Source organism: Meles meles, chromosome 4 (genome assembly GCF_922984935.1).
Source record: "Meles meles chromosome 4, mMelMel3.1 paternal haplotype, whole genome shotgun sequence".
NCBI lineage: Eukaryota > Metazoa > Chordata > Mammalia > Carnivora > Mustelidae > Meles > Meles meles.
Genome location: NC_060069.1, coordinates 101,877,081 through 101,903,896, shown reverse-complemented (window position 1 = coordinate 101,903,896; position 26,816 = coordinate 101,877,081). Strand labels below are relative to the sequence as shown.

The 26,816-nt window shown below is 40.4% G+C and overlaps 1 protein-coding gene across 12 annotated transcripts in view; it reads right to left on the bottom strand.

The window, feature by feature from the left end:
* Positions 1–462: 462 nt before the first annotated feature.
* ZBTB20 (zinc finger and BTB domain containing 20) overlaps positions 463–26,816 on the bottom strand; it is an 813,196-nt gene continuing 786,842 nt past the window's right edge. For all 12 annotated transcript variants that reach the window (XM_046003199.1, XM_046003196.1, XM_046003198.1 and 9 more), the window contains one exon: positions 463–25,130. In XM_046003199.1, coding sequence (XP_045859155.1) covers positions 24,709–25,130 — 422 coding nt within the window. In that variant the 3' untranslated portion in view covers positions 463–24,708. The remainder of the gene's footprint in view (positions 25,131–26,816) is intronic.

Genomic DNA, 26,816 nt, shown 5'->3' with positions numbered 1-26,816 from the left:
ATAGGAACCTCTTGGGGGGGTCCCCAAAGTCATCAAATGGGGATATATTTTGAGCCGTAGCTTTCTTTGGATACAAGGGTAGAAGGGTGTAGTGTCACATGATTATTTCCACAGGAGGCAAATAGATACTGATTTGCACATGGGAAGGAGAAAAAAAGAAGTGAATCAATTTAGATGGTAGTAAATGAGCCATAGGATCACATGTGAGTTTTGGACAGGGGGAGAAAAAGGCCCAAATTTGCCTTATGTATCCTAAAGTGATTTCAATATCAGCAATTCTGGGATTCTTACGTCTTGTATCAAGAGGGCTGATGTGTTGAGAATTTCTCTGGCCTTTAAAGTATAATCCTTAATTTGGGTCTCTCCACCTAGACCTTGATCACAGGGTCTGAGAGAATGTGAAAGACCATCTGGAACAGGAGCCTTGCCACAATGTAAAGAAGACGCAATAGGAAACCCAGAGAAGATTTTTTTTTTTAATTATTCCTTCATATTCAAACTTCACAAACAGTGTGAACTTGTACAATACCTCGGAAAGTGAAACTTACAAAAAAAGTGCTGGTAACATTTAAAAAAAAAAACAACAAAAACCCCAAAAAACAAACATCATTCTTAGCAACATCAATTACTCTTCCACACAAAACAGAAACCTTGTAAAATTTATTTTCGTATTTTTAAGGCGTAATACTTCCGTATAAAGTATATGCAAGAGATAAAACTTCACAGTATTCCAAAATGTCACAATAATAATAATAATATAATAGTATAATGAAGCGCTACAGTTAATTTTTCTTTTTTTGAATGTTTTTTTTTTTCCTGTTTAAATAACAAATACAAGTCACAGGTAAATATACGTGAGAAAAATACGAGGCTAATATTAAATGGCAGGTAAGGATACTGTCACTGTAAGAAAAACTGGCAGGATGTGTGTATTTAGTCTATATTTTAAAGCACTTGATAGAAAAGGCGTATGCAAGGTTTTTCAAAACAATTTTTTGTTTGTTTGATAACTGACAACAATTTTAAGAGTATAATGAGAAAAAAAAAAAAAGGAACAAACTCCCTCTCAAAACTATTGACCTGCTCATCCCAAACCACGCATATACTGATGGATGGATGGATGTGTGTGTTTCTGTATACATGGGTTTATAGGGTACACAGATTGATACAAGCAGTGTTCCATGCCCACCTGCAAAGATTGGAGGGGACAGTCTCTGCAGTCATCGAGCCCAAGCTCCTGTTGGGAAATTATTCTTTCAATTTAAAGCTTGCTCTTTCCTTGCCTTTCCCTCTTTCCAAACTCTTCCCCAGTTCCCAGGTCTTCGGTCTGAAAAGATAATCTGGTTAGAAAAGTTGCCCTCCATTCCAAGTTCACTGGGAAATAGATACTGCGTGAATGGTGACACCCACACGGACATCGAAAATACCACTTGGACGAATGAATGTGTGCACGTGTGTGCATGCGTGCGTGTTTGTGTGTACAGTAGCAATTGCAAAAAAGGGACCATATTCCTTTCCATACTAAGATACAATGTGATAAGAAACATTTCTGTGCAGGGAAGGGGGCTTCTTTGAATCTTATCACAACACTGTGGCGGGGGAAATCAGGAAATGGGTTCACCTTTCAGCAGTCACCACAGTAAACTTCATTGAGAATGCACGTGCTCAGACGTCTGGTCTGTGCACGTGTGTGTGTTAACAGCTAGCCATTCAGCCAACAGGTAACAGAAAGACAGCAGATAGCAAAACACGTCAATAAGGTGCTCAAAGAAAAAAGTGGCACCCACTCCTCGAATGGATGGCCACATTAAGGTGCTTCAAAAAGTTTTTTTTTTTTTTTCAGTTTTTTTTTTTTTTTTTCAAACATTAAGAGAGTACTGCTTTGCACACGGTAGTTCTGAGCCAGGCCAAGGGTTTTGAGATTTCTGACATCTTCCATTGAAAAGGGCTTTCACTGTAGTTTTATTCAGTTTGTCGTGGGTCACTAGAGTCTAAAGAATTTTTTTTTCATGGCCAAAAACTGAAATCAAATCAACAGGACTAAAAGAAATAACAGATGAAATGGTATAGAACATGACTGCATTCCCATCGGATCAAGATGGTTGCGCCCATTTTTCCTCTTTCGCTAACACTGTTCCTTTTTTTTTCTTTGTTACAATCCATTCCTTGTGAACATACAGAAGTAACCAAAATCACTGCAAGTGGCTGTTTTTATTTTTTGTGATCTGTTGCAAGAGTCCAACCTTGTTTCCTCTGCTGCTGTTTGTGTAGCATCTGTAATGAGCTTCTGGATTTATAATGAGCATCTGATTTTGTTATGTGCACGTGTGTGTATATGCACATATACACACCTATACATGTATAATATATACACTATATATATATGGATATATATAGGAAATGTGTATACATTTATACATAATATAGTGTATATTGTTTCAACTGGAGATAAACTGAACTGGGTTCATATGCTAGCACATGTTTATCTTTCCCCTGCTCCCTCTGTACATTTTAAACAGTCTGGAGCTTTTATTTATTTTTTAAAGTGCATTTTCAATGCAGAATAACTGTAATCCACTGATTCCTTGGAAAACGTTTTTGATGAGAAAAATCTGACGGTTCTCAGCCCCAAGGCAAGAGAAACCTGGGTTTCGTCGTGCCGGGGGCTGACGTGGCAGTGCCAGGCTTGTGCCTGAGTGATTACTGGGCATTCTGGACTCCGGGCACCTAGCAGCAGCAGCAGCAGCACCTTTATGAGAAGGCGGAGATCAAAGAGGAAGAAGGAAGGAAAGCTCAGATGAGGAAGGATGGGTTTGCGGTGTGTTCGCAGGTTGGAATTGTTCACTTTGTATGGGTTTGTGCAGTTCCTGCTTGGCTTCGGCTAAGAGATGCCATCCAGTCCCCTCCCCAACTGACACCAACCTCCCGAAGTCCCCCGCCGCCCGCACGCTCGAGCATTGCTCCAGCGTCCCCACTCCCCAGGCTGACTTCCGTGTCCATTCCCTGTGGGTATGTGAGTGCCAGCATCAAGTAGGAATAAGGCACCAGAGAAATCAAAATGTTACAAAAAGATGCAAAACCCCGTTTCAAAGAGCCTCTCCCATTGCTCCATTAAAATATTGCATGTGATACCATTCTTTTGTGTGTACTTAAAGTGTGTCAAATGCAGTCTCTGGAAGGAACTCGAGGCCCTTCAGCACCAGAGATCTATAGGAATGCACCTTTTATCGAAACACACCCACTCTCCCACCCCAGGCCCACCCCATGCCACACTCAAAAGCACCAAATCCGGAGAACAAGGCTGCTTGCCATTGCTCACCTCATTTGTGGTAAAAATGAGAGAAGTGTATGAAGGAGAATTGCCAGGAATCACTCTAAAGTCAAATGGGTTCATGCTGTCATGTATCTGGTTAGGTAATGCTTTAAATGTCCGAAGAGCATCACGAAGGGGCTGACATGTCTGTGTTAATATTTAGGGGGAATGTGTTGAACGAAAATTACTTTGCAAATGATGCCCAAGTCCTCCACTAACCCTTCAACCTCCCCTATTTTTTTTTAAGCACTATAAAAAGGAAGAGGTTCGTCTAACTATAAAAGGAAAAAAATGAAGGCACATGATTTTATTCGGTCCCACAATCCTTACGAAAAATGGTATTTTGCAAGTGTGTGTGTGTGTGTGTGTGTGTGTGTGTGTGTGTACGCACACACACATGAAATGGGAGTCTGAGGGCCATTGGGGCAGTCGTCCAAGGGGAAGTTGGAAAAGGAGAAAAAGAGAGAATTTTGAGACAGAGAGAAGAAAGGAGAAAGGAGGAAATGGAGGCCTCTCTTCATCTTTCTGTCATTGACAGTCTCAAGATTTGGCTGCTTTAGGGTCCAGAACGGAATTAGTTTGTCTTGGTGTAGAAAGTGCCCCCAGTTAAATATCTCCAGTTAATCATGTTACAGCTTTTGGTGTTTCCCTTTTCCCTTCCCTCCAGCCAAATGATTAAAAAAAAAAAATCACAGTTTTTAAAAATTATTTTTTCAATGTTGAAAAAATATGGAAAGCTATTGAACAGCCTTAGGGCACTCTGCCTCTCCGTCTTCACAGTGAGCAGATGGATGGACAATCCACAGAATCAAAGATGAGGCAGACAAGATCCCTTGTGCTAGATGGTCCCTTGCCCTACCTTCCCCATTTCTTTCAACTGGATCCTTCCTCCCCCGAGCCCGTCCATGGAATGTGGGCTGCTGGGAAAGGCAAAGCCATTCTGGAGAGCGATGGTAACAGAAGGGTCTTGGAAGCAGAGGGTGGAGGCGTGGGTGGGCTCATTCCTCCTCCCGAAGCAGTGTGCCCTCCGAGCAGCCTGGCCACAGACTGGGAAAGCCTGGCTGCCCGCTGAGAGACCAAAGTCCCACTCGCATCACCTTCATGAGACCTCAGCCCTCAGGCTCACCACCTTGCCACTTCTCCTTGTGTCGCAGCTGGCCCCCAGTCCTGAAGAAGGCAATGATCCAAGACGGAGAGGCAGAGACAACTGGCTGTGTCCTACAAGAAAGGGCTACAGACAGTGGGATTTCAAAAACAAATTGAACTTTGGTTTTCTGACATTTTGAACCGTAAAAATTAAAGCAGGGCTTCAGTGGCATGCATCATCTGACAGCTGTTCTAGTTTTTTCTCATTTGGCAAGGCTAAGGCGGGGGGAAGAGAAAAGGGGTTTCCCATAATTGGTCGAAGACACAGGGTGGTAAAATGCTTCCACACTTAAACTCACAGTCCAGTGTTTTTGACATTTCATAAATAGCTTTTTTTTCTCTAAAAAAAGAATAAAACAAGAACAATCCCTTTACTTACTCATCTGAAACAAAATAAACAGCAGTGGGTACAAACTTCTTCTTGTAACAATTACAAAAAACAACAATATAATCCCAACTTTTAACACGCATCTTGAATCAGTTATTTTTTTTTTTAACCTCAAAACTGCAGCATATCCTTAAGGGCAAACTTTTCGATTAGTTTTTTTCTTTTTTTTTTTTAAATAATGTCTTCACCAAAAAAACAGTCTTGTACCAATAAAATGCATTCAAAAATAGAAAATATTACACAACAAAAATATGTATCCTTCCTTTCCAAAAAAGATTCTTCACAAAAAAATGTAGAAAAAATTCCAACAATTTTTTTCCACTCCTAAACATTAACTTTCAGTCTAGGGCACAATTAGTTATTGATTTAAATGTCTGTTTTTGCATAAAACATGGAAGATGCAAAACAATTACTGTATTAGGATTGTGTAGTTACATCCACTCCCTCCCCGACTCCAAAACAAAACAAAACCAGAAAAACCCAGCAAACATTAAACAAATGATACAGTCACTTGGCTAGGCAAATTATCTCTGTCTTTCCTCTCACTGTGCATTTGTATGGGTTAACTGGATCTGCTGGTTTTGGAAAATGCTGAAGAAGGGGGGTGGGCTTGGAGTTTAGAGGTTCTTCAGCACTGGCTGATGTTCTGAGTCACGGACGGTCTCCCATGTTGTGGGCCTACCCGCTGAAATCCTCACGGAGAAGAGAAACACGTGAGGTACTCCATGGACAGAGGACCGAACTGCGCGCAGCTGCAGACTGTACCCATACCTCTATACCAGCCAGTTTTTCGACCATAGCACATCTCCAATGGAGATCCCAGTGGAGCCCAAGCATAGGATTAACGGGGGATAGAGAGTTCCAGAAGTGCTGGGTTTATTTCCTCCATAGTTGCCTCTCCCACATTTAAACCCTTTGGCTTTCACTGGAGCCATGGGAAGATCTCAGACCTCAAAGGAACCCCCATGTTCTCCATCCCCACTGAGCCCAGCGTCTTCTTCATTTTCAGCATTGTAACTTCTAGGACTTATCTTTCTTATCTGATGAAATTTCTCTTTTGTGTGAGATAGATTTTGTATGTGTATTCAGTAGGAATAGGTGGTTTTCCTGATAGCTTTTTTTTTTTTTTTCCCCTGTTGCTTGTTTGGTTGCTGGTTTTTTCTTTGTGGTTTTTGTTCTGTTTTGCTTTTGAATTTTTGAATAGTGAAATGTGTCCAATTTTATTTCCAGTGCATTAAACAAATTTTAAATTAAAAAAAGAAATAAAACTTTTCCCCCATCCTTCTAAAGGAAATGACTGATAAAAGTACAATATAATAAAATCAGGCATCGCCAAAAATAGCATGATGTGCAACCTCAATTACATCAAAGAAAAACAAACAGACAAACAAAAATTAGAGAACATAAGCATGAAGGAGCCAAGACTATATAATCCCAACTATGGTATGATTGGCAAGCACTGGTTAAAAAATAGGTAAGGCTACTCTTAGATTTCTAACTCAACATAGTTAACCACTGCTCTTCTGTCTTTTCCTTCAACTCTTAATCTTTTACTCACTAGCTCTTTATATCTTTAAAATGAGCAAATTTGTTTTTATATTTTTGGTCTACAGTAGAATTACATATTAATAATATAATAAAAAGGTATTTCATTAACGGGTTGGTACTGCATCCATGTGGGGAAAATAGAAAAAAAGTACTCAAAGAGACATAGCAAATGGACTCTATTCTTATAAAAATAACCACAAATGTAATAGAAATTATAATCAGGGCAACAGACTCAACAGAAAAACAGACGTAAAAAGCTATATTTTGGGTAAGATAAACTCTTGACAAGCTATGCCCTAGAATTGCAGCCTCTAAACCTTCTCTGTGACTTCCACCTTCCCACTGGATCACTCAGAATTCAAATGGAAATGAAAAAAAAAAATGAAAATAAAGTGACAGGTGGTTGAGCCAGCCAAAGCTTCTGAGTTCTCCTAGCTGACGGGGTCAAGACCAGGTGGACAGCATTTGAGAAACTGGTAGGCTGCATGGGACCTGCTGATGGTACCTGTTTTTTGATTTTGGAAGAGTTCCTAGCCCACTGATCAAGAGAAAAACCAAGGAACCAAATAATTCTTCTGGTAACATAAATACATGAGATGAAATAAAATTCTGGTAGAGGAAAAAAGAGGGTGAGGTGGAAAAGAAGAGAGAGGGGAAACAGGCAATCTGTGGGCACCACCTTCCTTGTTTTTCTTCAATACGTGGGTTTCCTTCTCTTTCTAAGCATTCGTTGGGATTGACTATAGGCTCCAATGTCCTCTGGGCAAATAGGTGTCTGCTCAGCTCTCTGGAGGAGATCTTTGCTTTTCAGCCTTTCTAAGGGCTAGGTGGTCCCCGAGGAAGCCTCCCCCCTCCCACCCCATCACTGCCTCATGCCCTTGATGATGCAGAGGAGGGGTGTGAAGTTGTAATGACAGATGTCCTTTACATTAACTATTCTAACTGATGGTTAATTCACACTGATGGTTCAGCGTGGGGAACAAAATATGAAGGAAAAGAACTGGCAAGAGTTGAGCTTTGTAATCAGCAAGTATGAAGTTTGCCTCCCGGAAAAAGAAGGAGAAGGTGGAGGAGGAGAAGAACAAGAATAAGGAGAAGAAAAAGAAGAGGCATCAGTTAGAAAATACTGCTTTTGGTTTCTTTTAAGATTGAACCATCCTTGGTTTTTCTCTCATTCAGTTGCTCCAGTTTAAAGTAGAGTTCAGAATCTTAGTGCAAATATCATCAAATCACATCATCCCAGGAGCAATATCCTGTCCCTTCATCCTAAGTGAATACTATCCCTTCAGACCTCCTCAGAAGACTGGGGGTAACGGTCCAGAAAAGCCTCACTGAACAAATTATTAAGAAAGGCACTATCACAATAGGTCAGCCTCAGCACTGTCCTCGCCATGGGCATGGGCGTTTTAACCACTCCAGCAACCACAGTGAAACCCAGATCATGGCTTTTTCAATACTGGAATTCATTTGCCAGTTGTCTGATTCTCCCCCAGGCCATTGCTGTGGGCTCTGGCCATGAAGAACAGCAATCTGCTCTGTTATCTACACTGTTCCCCATTTCACCAACGATCCTTGTTTAGTTCTATGTGATTTAGCTCACTCTCTTCCGTGGAAGTTTCTTTCTCTCCATCAGTCTTCAGGTCATGACTCTATTAAAGACCAGTTTACAGTGTCAAGGTATTACTGTTTATTTTCTTCCCTAATTTTTAAAAGCTCTGGCCAAACCCTAAGTCATGAAGACAGTTCAGTAGCTCCTCTTGATAACAAGACTCTTGTAAATACCACTGTGAACAGAATGAAAACCAAGGTGTCATCCCTTGACCACCAAAGCATACCCCCTGAGCCTGTCATATTATTTTTGTCTGGGAGAGAGGAGATTAGGCTCTGGTGATTAAAATCTTTGGTGACAAAACCGGAATGGGTATGCAAGTTTCACAAAAGAAGTTGTTTCCCCAAAGCTTCAAGAGACGTATCCTAGGACAGTTAATGTGAATGTATCTTAAAAGGTCAATTATTTCTTTCTATACCTTTGGTTTGGTGCAGTCAATACCGTCTTAGTGCTTATGCAATACACATCTCTAAGTACCTGTTAAGAGCTCTGAATTTAGAGTTTCCTATTTAAAACTGAGATAATGCTTAAGGAACTGCTTATGTTAGTTCTGAAAACCCTAAGTGGTGTTTTTTTCTGACTCGCAAGGCTGACAGTTCCCTTACAAATTTTTTACCTTCTAACAGTAGACTTGGATGGATGCTAAGGAGGGGAGAGAGAGAGAGAGATGTATCAACGGTGTAATCTTAGGAAAGAGACCTCAAATGACAGTTTTCCAAATTGATGTCCCCACATGTGATAGTATTCACAGAAATTCAACATTAGCCATTTATACGTTGGGATCTTCCAAGCTGTCACCTTGGACTCTGGAAGAGCTCTTCAGCATCTTCACTCTTAGGTTACTGTGCCCTGTACAATTGATTGCTTTTCCTGTGGTGCATGATTCTTTCATAAATAGTCACTGAAGAGCTGTCACGCGCTAATTACTTCTCAGGATTAAAAAGGCAATAAAAAGAAATCCAATAAAAAATTGAAAAAATTCAGCAACTTCAAAACTAAACTTTTAGGCACTGTTAAGGTCTTCTGCTTAATAAAGGATAGTCTATGAAGGAGCAGCTAGCAAGTAGGTTCTGATCAATTCTCCAACCCTTCCTTTAGTTTCATAGTTGGCCTAGCTTGTTTCAAAATAAACCTTTCATCTCACTGGTTGTCCATGTTTATTGCACTGTTCCCTTACCGCCATCTTCAAGGATTTTACCACGTGCATGGCCTTCCTCTTTGGTTAGCCTGATCTAGGTCTCACCCAAGGATGGAAAAGCATGCTCAGGCTGAAAGGATATCTCTAATACAGACAAGGCTGTGGGTTTTGTTTTGTTTTTTTGTTTGTTTTTTGGAAAGCAGGACATGCCACCTCCCTCTGCCACACTGTAGTGTGCGTCAACAAGGGGTTTTGTGGTGGAGGCCAAGGTGAAGGCTTTGACCTCACCACGGCTGGCTCCCTCATCATTGCAACTCCTACGGAAGCTTAGCTGGAGACAACACTGGGCAAACTTTTTCTTAAACATCTTCAACTAACTGTACCAGCCTAGCTTCTTTATAATAAGCCAACAGATCCTATCAGCATGGCAGTTTCTGGGCCTGATCAAGAGTTAGCAGATTCCACAGACTCTTACCAACCCTGCTCAGACCACGCACGATGGAAATCATTCTCTGTTTTTGTGATGCTTCCTGTTTCATAACTGCCTCTTTCTTCCCCATGCCTCACACACTCTCTCCCAGTACAAGTAAATACATTTCAGTAGTGCAATGCAGTGCAGTCATATTTAGTGCAAAAAAAAAAAAAAAAAAGAAAGAAAAGAGAAAAGAAAAAAAAAACAAAATCAAAACACCAAAAAAAAGGAAACAACAACAACAACAAAAAGCCCTATTACAGACCCAAGCTTAACTCTAAACAGTTCTTACTAAAGGTTACCAGTGCCACACAAGTGGGGAATTCAGTCTTTACCTCACTCTTCTGTGAGTCATCTCTCGTTGCCTATTTGTTTCAGCTCAAAAAAGAGAAACAACTAGCATGCGCCTATGTATTCTTCTGGAAAATGTTAAATCGATAAGCAGAAAATAAAGGGAAGTAGATGAGTTGAAACCAGGGGTAGTATTTAGAAGAGGAAAACAGCTATTTAATGCAAAGGTCAGTAGTGGTTTTTACTGAATGGTTTTCATCATGTCAAATGGCTCTGATGCTAAAGAGAATGGGTACAGAAAAAGATAAAACTCTCCCGTTTCCCAAAACACGGTTCTAAATTTAACAGTGCCGGGCTCTTATTTTAGACTAGTGCAATCAACTCTTCCTTGGAGGGCCTCTGGCAGCAGCCACTTGACCTAACAGAAATAGGGATGCTAGGAGCACTCACGTCTTCACACTGACCACCTTCTCCCTCCTCTTGCCCCTCCCCTACTCACTTTGTTTTCTGACAACACATAAATACAGATCTGCATACACAGAAGCAGAAATTCTCAAGGCCCCTCTCAGGATGACAGATTGAAAATTGGTACAAATAGCTCAATGACACACTCACACAAAAAAGCACAACTATTAAATATAAAAGTGAATTATAATTACACCCAAATTAAGAATCTGCATTGTACCTCTTCTTGTATTATTCTGTAAGAAAAAAACATTCATAGTAGGGTATCTTATGGAGCTTACTTCTCGCTTAAGATTAGTCTGGAATTGGTTTGGGATATGGCAGAACTAAGTGACTCTGCAGACATGCTTTGTATTTGATACTCCTAAGAGTTGCTCTCTTTTGGCCTGTCTGCGTCTCCATCCTCCAAATGTAAATCTGTGTGTCTGCTCAAACCCACATATGCGTACGGGAAGTCTCAGGAGAATCCATCCGTAGTTGAGAATAGATTGTAGGAACAAGGGCATCTGGCATAGTGGGGTCAGCACAAATTACTTTAAAACATAAAGTTATCATAGGTTTTTCTCTATCCTATCAACTCTTTGCCTTTGTTTGCCACGAGGAGGATTAATAAGAAATCTGCTTTCATTTTTTTCTGAAAACCACAATCCTTTCAACAATAGGGCAAAAAAATCAATTTTCATTCTATACGTGAAAGTTCACCCTTAATTTCTATCTCAATAGGCCCCCTCGGGGAAACTGAGGTTCAAATCAATGGGACTAAGGAAGGAATTTAACTGCTGACAGTGCTTTTGAGAATGTTCTCTTACGAATCTATATACAGATGGTTCCAAATCAAAGTTTGTCCCAAGGAGAGCAGGAACAGAGAAACTGGCCTTATTTTTCAACGAACCCCTTGGCAGTGACCATACACAAAGCACATTAGACTAGGTTTAAATCTTGTATTGAATTTGAAACCTCACTTTATTTTCCGCTATCTCTCTGCATGGGACCTAGAGAGCAGATTAGGAACAGGAGCAGTCAAGGGTGCGTACAATCTCTCTGAATGGATTTCATAGTAATAAGGGAAGTCTTAAATCGTAAAGAAGTGAGGTTTCCTGACCAATTCTTAAGACCATAATAGTAAGGATGGACAAGAATAGTAAAGGGTAAGTGGTGTTAGCTTTCCCTGGTAACCCTGAGAATGGACTTTATGAATCCAGAACTGTATCAGATTTGGCCCCTCCCATTGCCCTGTCTCCCCTCTTTGCTTTTCCTCTGTTCACTTAATTGAAATTGCAACTATTTTAAAGATTGAGCTAAAAAGGCAAATTATAGCACAAAAGACAGGTTCTAAAAAGGTTGTCAGGCTATCTGTAAATTGAGTTAAAAACAGTATGCTTTCAAATGAAGCACTACAGTTTCCTTTTTTTCAAAAAAAGTTTCTAATTTGGTTTTTCCTTATTTTGTGGTGGTGGTGGGGCACGGATGGATGGAGGACTGGTGATGTGGCACCAGTCTCTTCTGTGACTGACCTCCAGCTCCAGTAGAGGAGATGAGAAGCAATGGAGAAGCGGATGTTTCTCTGTTTAAGACCTCATGACATGTATTTTTGAAATGAGTAGAACAGAAATCTGAATACTTATAAAAAATCTATAGATTGATTGACTTTGCATTTAAGTTAGCATCTTTTCTTTGTCTTTTCTGGGTATTCTGCATTAGATATTAGGAAAAAACATCCAAAGCAGATTTTCATTAATTTATTCCCAGCCTTATTCCAAAAGTTGGAGGAGGCAGTAAAGATTTGTAGTGTAAAATATATGACCTTCATCTGCAATCAGTTCCCACTCTTTGGCCTCAGAATTGTTAGTTTGGGTAAATGGGGTTTCTCTCAAGAAACAGTTTTTATTTTAACGATTCTACCCTCAAAGTGCAGAGAGAATCTCTCTCCTCAAAGCTCTCTCATGCTATCTATAAAAGAAGATAAGATTTTCAAGGAGAAAAGACTCTTTAATGGCATGAAGGAAGGCTCTCATTCTAAAAGGAAAAGAGTGTATGGTAAGGGCGGGCATTACTTAACTGATACCTATGGCCAGGGACAGTATCAAAAGAATCAAAATCTTTCACTATCCCGAGAAGAAAGAGATAAAGGGAAACAAACAAACTGACAACAAATTTTACTAAAATACACATTCCTCCAGTTTCAGGTTTCTAAAAATAATAATTATGCTTAAGTCAAGGTTTACAGATAGCAAACAACTGTTTTAATGTGTAAAAGTATTATCCCTTTGCTTTACTATATTAGTTTCACTTTCTTTGAAGGAATTGTATCTGTGCACACTTCTCCTAAAGTCCAGTGCAGAAAATATACTGGTTTGCCACCAGCTTCAATCTCAGAACATTTCCTAAGCTATATTTGCGAATCCTAAAACTACATATCTGAAAAATGAGATGCAGACTTTCTGAAATGCATGGTGGTCATGGTGCGGTGGGGTGGGGAAGCAAGCTTTTTATGGGGGAGAAGAAGAACGAAAGCTCTTCCTATCCTCCCTATTATGTACTATAATATTTCTGACCATCATTTTGCTGCATTAGTTACTGGTAGGGCTCTTGGTGTTCCTGACAGGTGTCAGCTGAGAAAAGCAGGAGGCTCATAAGCAATAAGAAATTCACATCCTGGAGTCTCTAGATACTAGCAGGATTTACACATTAATCTAGACAGATGCAGAGGTTGTGGTGAGAAATCCTGGTCTCAGGGTTAGAGCTCTTCTTGGGGAACCAGAAGGAACAATATCAAGAAAGGCATCCCGGAGAAATCCTTGAGATTAACTGGACCAAATGGGACCTGTCAAACCTGGATCCTCTCCTACTCCATGTTACACTTTACACAATAGTCATCAGGATTTGAAAAAGAGTTGTCTACTGCTTCAGAAGCCAAAGCCTGAGGAGAAGAGTTCTTTAGATGAAGGGTACTTTTACAAACGAGATAGAGGGAGCGCAGACAAAGGAAGAGAAGAAGATGGGATTGACGGGGAAAACGTGCCAAGTGAAGATCACCACCCTAGCCAACGTAAATACTGGCTTTAAGAAACATTAGTTTCCTACTAGATGTATAACTCGGGAAGGTTTTGAACTATCTCTTTATTTCATTGCTTTCTGGGTGTGAGTTCATGTTCTAAAACCTGGTTTAATTAAGGTGGGAGATGGGTCAAGCCTCCTAGTCACATTAAGAATACATTTCTGGTACCAAATGTTGATTCTGTTTGTCAGTGGGTAAAGCAAGAAATGAAAGAGCACATGTCTGTGCACTCAGAACCAGGTACTACTCAAAATGCCACAGATTTTGTTTTCGTAAGAGCCAAGAGGCAGTGTTGGGGTATGGCAAGAGTCATGGGCTGGAAGTGAGGAAAGAAGGTATGACATTATGAACATCCTATAAAGGGACAGATACAGAACGGTATCAGTCTTTTGGGTAACATTTTGGCAATAGTATATATATATATATATTTTCCATTTAAAAAAATGTTTGCAAAAAAAGACCCTTTATGGACCTTTTCATTCCTCAGTAAATTACTCTTAAAAGTTCTAAATCAATCAACAATTATTTGTTTTTCAGAAAGATAACAAATGAAAAAATTCTTCGTAGTTGTTTCCTCCTATTTTGGTGGAAGTGGCTTTACCTGTTTTAAGAGTTCACTAAGGCTCCAGCAATTATCAAAATTATCTTAAAATTTACCTCTTTTGTTAAGATTTCCATAAATCTAGTATGGGATAAATACGTCATTTGGTTAAATATCAGCAGGATTTGAAAGAGTCAACATTGATGAATTTTTTTTTTCTTCTCAGAAATGGTCTACTCATATCAGGAATTCAAACACTGTAAAAAAAACAAAAAACAAAAACCAAAAAACAGTAATTTTTTTTTTCTTTACCTTTGGCCAAATGTGAAGGTGAAAGGAATTAATGACCTCACCAGTACAGCTGACATTTAAAACTGTGACTCAGGTCCTCCCACTCTCAAAAGAATACTGATAAGTTTTAGAATCTGGGGAAGACATGCTTCTTCACTCTGCCTACGAATCTCAGGTTGGTGAGCTGACTCGCGTCAATGCTCCTGAACCGCACAAAACTTAGGAGAAGGACATTCAGGACGGGGTGGGGAAGGGAAGCAGTGAGCACTCAGGGGTCAACATTATTAGAATTCCTTAGGTGGTGGTGAGAAGAAAAAGTAATTTAAAGTAATCCTAAAGAGACACAAGAAATAAATGAACACGTTAGGAAAAGGAAAGAGGAAAATAATGAAACTGATACAATTTGGGTATTATGTGATCACTGGAAAAGCGAAAGCCTCACTGACTTCACTGACTCCCAGTTCACAATTGTGTCTGTCCTGGAGAAATATATTTAGTAGAACACTAGGGAGAAATGGATTCATAATTTTGCTACTAGACTCAATGTTAGCCCCTTCGAAGGAGGCTAGAATAGGTCCACAAGGCTTCATGAGTGGGAGGGCATTGCTGCAAGCTTGAATAAGGGAAGGGGGGAAAGACTTGAGGGCCGGAGTTGGGGGGGTGCAGCAGAATGGGATGGGGTTTGGAAATAAAAATCTATTAGGAGAGAAGAAAGGAAAGAATTGGTGTTATTCATACAGACAGGCCTTAATATTGGTCCAGTGTGGGAAAGAATTTCACACTGAGTATCATAAACAACTGTTGTCATTTTGTCCTGAATGGAGAACTGAGAGAATGAATCTGGCGTTGGGTCTCCAGGATGGATGTAAAGTTTATTCAACTAGGGAGTTTTCCAGGCTGAGTAGCTAAGGAAAGCTGGAGAAGCTCTTTATCTGAAAATACTACTTGAAAATATTTCTTGCTAGGAAGACAGGATGCCTAATTTCTGAAGTTTCCATGATGGCCTGGCTAAAGAAGAAAGGCACCAAATCCTCACTTTCACAGACGAATGGAGATATGGAGGGCCAGAGACCTGAGAGCCACCATTTTATGGATTCTGCGGGCTAAAAAATGAGCTATTTCTCAGTTCTATTTCTATCAGCCTCTGTCATGAAAAAGTTCCTCAAATTCCGGTTTTATTTAAGAAAGAAAATCTCCTAGGAAAATGAATGTTATATTGCCAAGCTGCCTCCAGGGGAGCATTGAAGACTAGTTAAAATAATCACAGAGCACACTGAAAACAGAAAGTAGTCTGTAAAGAAGCAGTATGAAAATCAATGTTTGAAAATCCCGTTGGGACAGCTAGGCATTTCATTCCCTTAGCTTCTCGGACAAGCAGCCCTTTGACAGTCTGTAACTGTTGGTCAGATCATATGCAGGTTAAGCAGCCCCTAGGTCGTATTTTCCAAAGCAAATATAGACAGTGACAGTCCTAAAAGGGAAAGTCACAGATACATTCATATGCACTTCTTTTGTTCTTCAGATATTGAGAGGGTCGGCTAAACAAGATCACTTTGAATATGAACCTCTTTGTATTGGCCACACCAGAAAAAAAAACCAAAAAAGTTTTCTTAACAAACGTTTTTACTTTCCTACATTTGCTAAGTCTGAGCTTAAAAAAATTCTAAAATCCTGTAAAGACAATACTGAAGCTGATAATATAAAAAGCAAACTAGAGCAGTAATGATTATTATTCAATGCACCAGATTGACTGCAGCGGGTTGGTGATGGGTGATAAATGCAAAGAAATAATATTTCAATCAACTCATGATCATAGGCAGATTCAAAAGTTAAAATGAATATAATGTAATATATATTTCAATATAGAGTTGTTATATATAATGTGTATGTTCTAGCTTTCAGAAATACTGCAATGTAGTGTACTGTACTTAAGTAAGCATACCTAAATGTAACTCATGTTCTTCCACAAAGTTACTAGTACTGTTAATTAAAAAAAAAACCAAAACCAAAACAAACAAACAAAAAACTCATTTTTTTTTTCCAGTAAAAAGAAATACCTATGGTTACAGTCACAGACTTCTTCTGGATATAGAAAGACAATATACAGTTTTTAAAAATAATAACAATGAAAAGATTCTAACTATATGTAGCCTTGCTTAAGGGGGCAGGGGGGAAGTCACCAAAATAGAAGAGGAAAGAAAATGTCCTCTGAACTCTGTAAATTAGCAGAAATCATCTTCTACATGTCACAAAAAATAATAAACCACCTAGTAAAAGAAGGGCATGGGAGTGAGCAAACTGAATTCCACTATTTCTAGGCCATTCTCTAAGGTCAGCTGCGAGAGCCAGGTCCATTTGTTCCAAATAGTGTGCAAGAGTGGCATTCTACTTTAACGTGTGAGATGGGCCAGAGCCATCAACTCCTAGAGATTACCAAAAATGATTCCCCCGAGAGTCTATTGGCTTGCTAGACCTGGTAAACAACCCACTCCTGGAAAGACTTGGGCAAAGGCCACGTTGGTTTCAGGAGACACAGTTTGGAATTATGATGATGTCCTGCAGATCCAGGCAGGGTCAGGAAGCTTTAGTTTGGGAGTGAAATGGACATCTGAGCAGGTGTTTGTGGGCCCACACTGGGCTGCATAGAGGAGAGCAATGGGGGCCTTCCAGCCACGGACTGGCGCAGATCAAAGTTGCCTCCCTGGCCTTGGTGCTCCCTCTCCCCAGAAGACCCAGAGAGGTGCCCCCAGACTGCTCCTCTCTCTGTCTGCTCTCTACTTCTTCTGTTCTACCTTCTTCTGGAGGAAAACAGCCTGTCACTGTAGGATTGTTGTGGCTCCAACAAGCTGCCTTTGTTTCTCCCAACTCTGAAACGCTACGAAAAGCAACAGAGTGGGCAGGTGACTGCTTCCTGGGAAGGGAGCCACAAGTCTTGAGCACAACAGTAGGAAGAGGCAACTCCGTCTAAGCAGGGACGCACGCCTGTGTGTGCTTCCTTTGAGAGGTGCACACACTTCCGGACTACAAGTCCACACGCAAACACACACATACACACACACGCCAGTCAATCCAGTGGAAGTGCAGAGTTTGTCACGTGCACTCTCCTGCACACAGCATATTCAAGTTTCTCATGAAGCACGTACACAGAAATTACTGATGGTTGAGCTCCTTCAGAATGCCCTAGAACTTCCTCACAGCAGACGGCACTGATGCACCCAACTAAGGCAACAGAGCAGAAGCAGATAGGAGATACGTTGAGACCTCGGACTAGCTAGAAAGAAATTCCAGAAGCTATCTTGTCACTGAGGAATATAAACGTGAAACAGCTCTGTACTGAGAGCGCCTCACACTGTGTGTGTACATGCAGAATGTGTACTCGTTTCTGGACATTTTGGACAGCAGCTGTGACATATTAGCTGGGTTAAGTCCTCTTCATTACTGGAATCTACATATAAATGACAATGATTTTGCTGGGCAATAACAACCTTCTGCTGTAACAATAGTAGGAACAGATGTCTCAGATGGGGTTAATTTTTTTTTCTTTTTCTATTTTAGGTGTATCAGAATCTCATGGAGGCATCTGAACCAAAGGAAGCCCTGAATTTGAAAGAGGGCTAGTAGGAACTTTTTATACCCTAATTAGGGATCTGAAAAGTCAGGACTCCCATAAATGTGGCTAGATTTCCTCTATGATCTGCAGATTGTGCTCCTTCCTTGAAGATTTGAAAGTTGTGAGTTTGCATTTAAACAAAGAACCACCAGATAAAGCAGATGCTCAGTAAAACTGTGGAAAAGTGAGTTTAGAAATATATAGTGTATAGGGAAAGAAAGCTTTTTGTAGAGACTGTTCTCCCTATGAAGGAAATGATGAAAACCGACATTCCAGGCACCTGTGATCATGTCTTACGGGATTTACCCTTTAACTAATATGATGCCTATTTTACACGCAGCCCAGACCTCTGTCACTGAAGTAGGCTATGAAAAAGGGGCAACCACTTCCTGAGAACTGTCCGTTCCAGAGAAGTGCAATGCATCTCTGCAAAGCCACTGTTTCCACCATCTTCACTCATGAAGAGGGCTCGTTTTGAGGACGATGCAACCATTAAAAACAAGAAATGTCTGTGTTTTCACATCCTTCCAACCTCTCTGTCCTCTGCTCTCTTCCCTGGACTTTCTGACTTAAGGCAATAGTTCTTCACTCTAAGTAGCTTCTGGTGAAAATCTCTCAACTGAGGTCACTTCAGATGAGATTTTAGTCTGAAGGGATTCAGTTTATGGAGCCAAAGGCTGGGTCTGAGGAACCACTGGAATCCAGGGGTTGCAGTCGTTGTTTCAACCCGGGGCATATTTTTATCGCTTTTTCAGTGAAATACATAGTTCTGAAAAAAAACCCATGCTATGCAGCCCTTATCCCCTATTTCTTCATGCTAAAAAGAACTGAAAACAAATCCTGGTGTTCCAAACCGTTTTCTGGGAGCTGTCACCGTACACTACTGACCATTGTGGATTCAGTGTTCCAGGGGGAAAAAAATGTATTCGGAGACTTAGAAAAATCTTTGGGGAGTTTTGGTTAGGCTAATCACCTTAGTCCCTAGTGCTAGAAATGATGCTTTGGGTTAGTCACTTCCACGTTTTGTGTTTGTAAGAACACTGCGTCACTACAGCTTTTCCTCTCGTGGAGGTGCAAGCGGTCTTAGAAATGGCAACCCCATACACAGAGCCCTTGGGGATATGAGAATATTCTCACTAGAGAGCAAGTGCTCTTCTGTGTCCCTTTTCTGTCACCATATGCTGCCTGAGCACCAGGGTAGAGATAGCTTTTGAATGTTGGCCCCATGCAATCTATTTCCTGGGCACCTAAGAGAACAGTCCTTTAATTCATGTCAACACGAAGAGAAAGGGGCTGCTGACATCCCAATGGGGAAGTTACGTGGAGCCTCAGAAAGCCCTGGGGTGGCTGGGTCAGCGCAAGCACTTTCTTCAAGCCACTGCAGATGGAGAGGCGTTGGGTTGCCTTGCCTTTTCTATGGAATTAGGGAGTCTATTGAAATTCTAGTGCACCCTTCCTTTTGTTTGTTACCAGGTCACATGGTTCTGTCTTTAGTGTCCTATTTTTATTTTATTTTATTTTTTTAAATTTCTTTTTCTGGGGGATAAAATTGGCCATTTAAAGAAAGTTCTTTTCTAGTGAGTAAAGAGGTTTCTCAGAGCCAGAAATCACTCAAAAGAAAGTCTGTCGACCCCACTACCCATGGAAAGCCCAGAGATTTCTCTAAATACTTCTTGCCAAACTTCCTAGTCTTGCGATTGGATGTTTTTTGGTTTCGCATTATTGGGTGCTGAATACACTTTGCAGTCCTTTTGTTCTCTTCCCCACGGCTTCCATTACCCTGGACTTCAACTCATTACTAAATTAAAGAATTCTTTCAGGAGATTTCTTTTAAGAGTCAGGTCTCAGCAGAAAGGGCACCCTCCCTTCTCCCAAAGCCCAAGGGCATCTCAGGTTGTGTCTGCTCTTACATTGTACCTTCCGTTTTGTTTCTTTTTGCATAGCAGAGGCAGACCTGATTTGGTTATCTGATACCTTCTCCGCAGAATCACATAGCCTCTTCTCCCAGCCTCAGCTAATTAAGTAACATCTTCCATAACAACAGAGGAAGGTTCCTGAATGGGCATGTTGAGTATGAATCCTGGCCAGATCTAGCTCACTGCTCCCTCTCCTAAAGGCAACAGGTGTTGGGAGCATTATGGAGGAAGCACATCTAGGAAGTAACATGAACCTTTATTATGTTCTGTTGGGGACCTGAGGGATTTTATAAGGAGCACGCCTCATTTGACGGAACTGCTGAGGGAAAACAGATTTGGGATATGTAAGGGCTGGGCACACACTGTTGGTATGCTTGTATGATGGAGGTTCATGTAGGTCAAAGCATTAGGACTTACTTGAAACACACATAGCCAAAGGAAATCTTTTTTCTTCTATCAGAGTGTACAAATTCTAACTATTCATGGGTTCCAAAGGGTTTTCTTGGTCCTTAAAGAATATTGGGATGATACAAAATAAAATCCATGACTTTTCAACAAAGCAAATCCAAGTCTTTTCTTCCAAGCCTGGAAGCTACTGTGACCTCCAAGATGCCTATGAAGAAGGAATGCACTAGAGCTGGAACACGAGAAGGAAATTATCTGTCACACCTACTCATGGCACAAACAGTTTCAGAGAATTAGGAGTTTGGGCAGGAAAAAGTCTATAAACTATTATTAGGAGCTAAAGTTTGCAACTCAATTAAAATATATAGTAAAAGCCGTTTTGATATCGAGACTTCCATTTCAAATATTTTTTCCTGGCTTGTTTCTTAACCTTTTCCCACGTGTAGATTTGTATCAGATCCATCCATTCCAATTCTTTCCATTTTGGGGGCCATATTTTGCCACTTGGGGTTTTTTTGGTACAAATATTGGCATTTATTGTAGTAATAGGAGGAAAGTTGCCTACCATGCTAAGATGCTACCAATGTTTTCAGAGCTGGGAAATTTTATTTTTCATAAACTGTATCTAAATGTCTTGACATAAATATTACCCTTCGACGTTTTTTCCTTTCCCTTGTTCAGCTAACCTACTTTTAAATCATAAATGACTAAAAAAAAAAAAAGTTCTTTTCCAAACCAGTTCTTATTCCCTGTATTCATCTTAAGAGGTCTTAAATCTGGAACATTTGCTTCCATTTTATCTATTTTTTCCCCTGACTACTGAAAAAAAATTTTTTTTTAGCACTCATAGCATCCTAGCATGAAGTTCTAAATGTAAGAAGATTGTTGGATTTGAAACTAAAAAATAAAAGGATTCATGTTCATCCTCTATTCTTGAAGCAAAATATGTTTCCCCATTTCCTAAAATGTTGGTAATTATTGAATTTAAAAGTAAGGACTGGCAATCTAAAATCATCGCTATCCTTCTGAAATAGGTCTAGTCTGGTTTATATCAGTTGGGAAAGTCACCCTTTCAGGAGGTCAGAAATACAGTAATGACCCCACAGCAAGTTCACAGCTCCCCAGATTAGACCTTTCACTGCAGTCTAACTGCTCCCTCTCTCCAGAGAACAAGTCTATCAACTATTTTAGACTATGAATGTTTGAGAGGAATAGACATACGGTAAGAAAAAGTCTACTGCTATGCAAACCTGGAGAATCCATGTGGTTATAATGATTGCATCACCTCACCAAGAATTCTCTGGGAGTTCTCCAACATTTTTAAAAAAGAGATACTTCATTTGAAGGGAAAGGATGAATATTAGTGTTTCAAACCCAACTGGAATTTTTTTCCTCTACATGTTCTATAACAAAATGTGGATTTGATTTTAACCCAATTGCTTCACTTTTCACGTGGCAAATCAACATTAAGGCAAATGGGTCTCCCTCTGATTTGAGAAGCAGACACCAAAATTCGGCCCAAAATGGCACCCAAGATCAGCTTTTCTAGAGGTACCATAAATTCTGCCTTACTTTGTGAAGGTTGGGATAAGGACACGATCTTAAATCAGCTACCATCAAAAATTCGAAAATATTTTAAAGTGGCTTTTGGCCTTCTTCATTTGTAATATATGCTGAGGGATTTTATGCCATTTTCCCTCTAGATTAATGTCAATTTTTTCTTTTTTATATCATGGGTTGAATGACTTGTCTTTCGAGATACCAAAACAATCCCAGGACATGGTTAATTAACTAATGCTCCCTCTGTTGGTAGTAAGTGGAAATAGTAAAGTCCTAACAACACTGCTATTTTAAAAAGCAGAATTAGCAAGAGAAAAATGGACTTTTCTTAATTTTGAAGCTGGTTCCCACTAACTTTTAAAACAGGTTAATTTTGGACACATAGTTCTTGACAGGACTCCTCTTAGAAATCACAATGAGCGATACCCAATAATCAGTTAACCATCCAAGTCTACATTAAACTGCTGGCAAAATATTTACTGAATTAAGGATCAGAGGACCAGATAAAACCCACATACACTCTAGTTGCACTAACCCTACCAAATATCACCAAGAACTTGTAGAAAAGATCCAAGTTAACCAATATCTAAAATATATGAGTAAAACCAATTTAGTCACTATCGAGTTGCTTCCCTTGGAAGATTTCTCCTCATTTGTTGCACAGTTTTTGCAAATAAGTTGCTGACAGAAAAATTAAAATGCACAGTAATTTTGAAATTAAAATTCTGTCTTTGCTTGTTTTTTAAAATTACAGTTTGGTGTTTCTGCTTTGTTTAAAGGTTTCCTTTTCCCCCTTAAGAGTATTAAACCATGCCCAGCAATAAAATCACCGTTGGAGTTTTTGTTAGGTTTAAGAATTCTCATATTTGAGTTGCAATCCCTTCTGGACACTGTCTAGAATGGAAAAATCCCTGTTACAATACTTTGATCAGGACCGAGGAGAGAAATCTCAACTAGGAAGAGAGAGTGGCATCTAGGATGATGCAATGAACTGGTGGCCTTCTGAATGATGGATGTTGGTATCCGAAAAATTTTTGTTAATTTCCTTAAAACCTTTCCAGAAAGCAAGGGTTAATATATCCTCTAAAGGAGGATCATCTTACTTAGCCCTCTCAACCATGGTGGCAGTAGTCAGAAGGTGGTATTTGAAAGGAAGAAATTAATTTTGGCATCAAGGCATCCTGATCTATACCAGGCTTCTGCTCTCTGCAGCTGTGAGGAGGCATGAGCTCCTCCTCCTGGCTGCCCACAAAAGGAAAACCCATTTGTCACGACCTGGAGACTACTAGTGTTTCATTCAAGAAAAGAAGTAAAGTCAAGAGAAAGTCTAGAATCCTAAAACCTCAATGAACTTTTAGAGAAGCAAGAAAACTGTTTCTGAAAGATAAAGTCCTCCCATGAAAAAGAACAGAATTCTAGATGGATCAGTTGAAAAAAAAAAAAAAAAGTCAGTGGAGCAACTTAAGCTTGCTAAAAGTCAAAGAACTACATATCAAAATACAAAGCAGCAGTTCAAATTACAGCAGGGATGGGCTGGCCACAGGGGCCCTCATCAACCCAGGCAATACTTAAAATAATAAAAATTAAGAAAAAATTAAAAAAAATATGAAGAAAATATCCTTCCTCTCTTTCAAATATAACTTTAATTGCCTTTGATTCTTTCTATCTGGAAGCAGTATCGCTAACCTTAACAGTCTTGACTTACCAAAAAATATATATATGTGTGTGAAATAAAACAAAAGAGAAGGGATTGGTGGCAGTGTATGCAAAACCAAAACGAAAAAGAAAATTACTTTTAACAATCTCACCTTTTTTTTGTTTTTTTTTTACACAAATACTGTTGTAAATATATTAAAAAAATCAGCATTCTATCTGGTAAACGTCACTTTTGCCCCTCTATAAAATTTGAATTAAAAAAGCCTCAAGAACTTTTTATTATCCCCCCACCCTCCATTTCTCTTTCTTTTTCTCTTCCACAAGAATATATCCTGACACTTTTTTTTTGTTTTTGTTTTTTGCAAAGATTGTGGGAAATAATCCTTCTCTTGTACCTAGAAATGTAGGTGCAAACCTCTGATATCTTTGTTTTATCTGCATTCCTGCCTTTCATGAAAGTCCCTCTTGATTGTGCTGAGGCTGTGGCTCAGCGAAGACACTGAATAAATACGATAGCCACTGTTGCTTGATGCTTGTCCAAGTCTTCCTGGCTTCTGCCGAAAGGGGGGACATGGAGGAGGTGGGCCGGGGTGCGTGGACGCGGGCAGAATCTGGGGGAGAAGCCTGCCACTTGCCTTCCCCACACTACCGGACCCACTGCCCTTCCCAACCCCGCCTCCCCAGCCCTTTTATGAAATCAGACAATGTGGTAGGTGGAAAACAGCAGGGCCTTTCCTCTGGGTTTTCAACCAGAAGGGATATTCCACAGTTTTAACTGGTTACTGTGAAGTCCAAGCGGCCAGAATTGCGAAAATGTCCACTGAAACACTGCAAGCGGTGTACTTAAAGACAGTAGGCCTTTTAGATTTTGTTATATATTTTTGTAGTGCTCTTCACAAGTGAAAAAAAATTTTTTTACTTTTTTTAAAGATTTTTTTGTTTTTTTTTTTTGTTTTTTGTTTTGTTTTTTGTTTTTTGTTTTTTTTTTTTTTTTGTAAAGAAGGGTTGTATTTAGAGGCCAGTAGCTAGAGATCCAACCAGTGGACCTCTTGAAGCACTACCAGGCCTTAAGGCCACCATCCGAGGGAGGCTGGGAAAACTCTCATTCACCCGAGCCTCCAGAAATGTAATGTACCAGCAGGCAAAAACAGTTCTTCATGTAGTACAAAATGAAACGAAACAAAAACAAAAACAGAAAGTAAAAACGAAACCAAAACATTTCTTAAATTCTAGTGCCATAGCTTTTTTTTGTTTGTTTCTTTTCTGTCGTTTTGTTCGTAAGAAAGAGAGAAAGGTACTACTTATCCGTCAGACACGTGCATCCTCATGTGGTCGTTGAACTGCTCGATTTGGTCAAACTTGGCGGGACAGACGGAGCAGACGTAAGTGGTCCCCTCCGTGCAGGCCACCACCCCCGGGGGGCCAGCGCGGGCGCCGGGCGGTGTCCCCGCGGGAGGGGTCCCGTTGCTGGCACTGTGCAGGGCCACGTGCCGCTCCAGCAGGGTCTTGTGGGAGAACTTCTTTTTGCAGATGTAGCACTCGTAGGACTTCTCCCCGCGGTGGAGGCGCATGTGCACGTTGAGAGAGCTCTTCTGGGTGAAGCGCTTGTTGCAGATGCTACACTGGTACGCCCTCACTCCCGTGTGTGTCACCATGTGCTTGATAAGGTAATCTTTTAAGGAGAAGGAGCGCCAACAGATGCTGCATTGGTGGGGCTTCTCACCTGCCGGTGGGGGAAGAGACAGCAAGCGGAACAGAGCGGGACACAGCCAGGGAGGGAGAATGAGAGACAGGGAAACAAGATGGGGGGGGGGGGAGCCAAACAAAACAAAACAAAACAAAACACACACGCACACAAACAGGAAAATTAAAAAAAAAAAAAAAATCTGGTTGGTTCACCCTCAACTGGAAAGATTCAGTCCTTCCTGGCCTCTCCTATTCTGAGAAACCTTGCTTTTGGGTGATGCCTGGACAGGCTAATCTTCCACCTCTCCATGCCAGAAAATGGCTCTCTTGGAAAACTACAAGACACTCCCCACCACAGGTTTTCAAAGGTCATTCTGTGGAGAAAAGGAGGGCGATATTTAGGGGGTCCTTTCCTGCGTCGTCACCCATGTGTGGATTTAACTTTGTGTTTCCCATTAATTTTATCAAACCCATGTAAGAAATCAGAGAGATGAAAGATCTTCGAAGCATTTGGGTTCTTCAGAATCTTTAGAAACTAAGGATGGTGGTTACATAGCCTGGCTCTTTGGGGATGGTTTCTATTTCCAGGATTCTATCTAGTAAAGGCATTTTGCCATGATAGGTCTGGAAAATACTGGCCAACTTAGGAGCAAGTCGTTCTGAAGAGCTACGCTTTCAATTTTATTTATTTTTGACAGAAATCTTCTTGAAATGTAACATTAGAGATAATTGGCTATTCTGTCTTGAGTGCCCTGAGCTGTGGACTGGCCTTGTCTGGTGTGGAGGTTGACTAGGTGGTGGACAACACAGTGATCTCAGAGTCAGATGGTCCTGTTCAAATCTGGGCACCAATCCTCGGCACGGAACTCTGACAAATCTCCAGATGCCTCTGAGGTATACCTCCTTACCTCACTGTGCTGGTGTTGACATAAATCCATATGAAATCACTTTGCAGACCACCAAGGGTGGTGTGGGAATACTTGCATGGTATTCTTATTATAAAACTATCCTCTTCCCCCCCCCCCCCGCCCCAACGCCAATTAAATGGTTCCATACGCATTTTTGAACTCTTGGATCAATTTAAAAAATAGTTTTCTCTTTCTTTGTTCTCAGTCTGTTGGCTAAAACTCTTCTTTCTCCTCAATTTACTGCTTTGGTTTGCTGTTGGCTTAGAAACCAAACAGTCAAGCTTGTGAAAGAGACTAAGGTAAATAAAAATATTGCTACCAACTGACCATATGAAGTATTCCTCTATAAGTAATGTCTATGGGCTTGTGACAACCCTTCAGATAAACAGAGCCTTGTTTGTTAGCCTTGGTGGTGTTAGTTCTCAGCTTTGCCCTTGACAGGTGAGATGAAATGCATTAGGGTGTTTCCGTCTGTCCCACCTCATTACTGATTGCCTGGAGGCACCCACCGCGGATAAGAAAGTCCTTTTCTGTACTCTTCCAGTGTAAAGCTCAAAACCTTTGAAACTCTCTAGGGTCATTGTTCAACATCTGGATTGTGTATTGGGGTAGGAAATCTATTTCTTAAAATGGAGTTAACTTCCAATGAAAATATGGGCCTTGACTGGGTTTCCATTTTTCCCATTATGAAGCAGAAGAGGTTTGAGGTGTCACAATAATAATGGCAATGAAAACAATCAGCATGCATTCGGTGCTCCATCTGGGTCAGGCCCAGTGTTAGTACTTTATGTTCAGAATCTGTTTTATGAAACTTT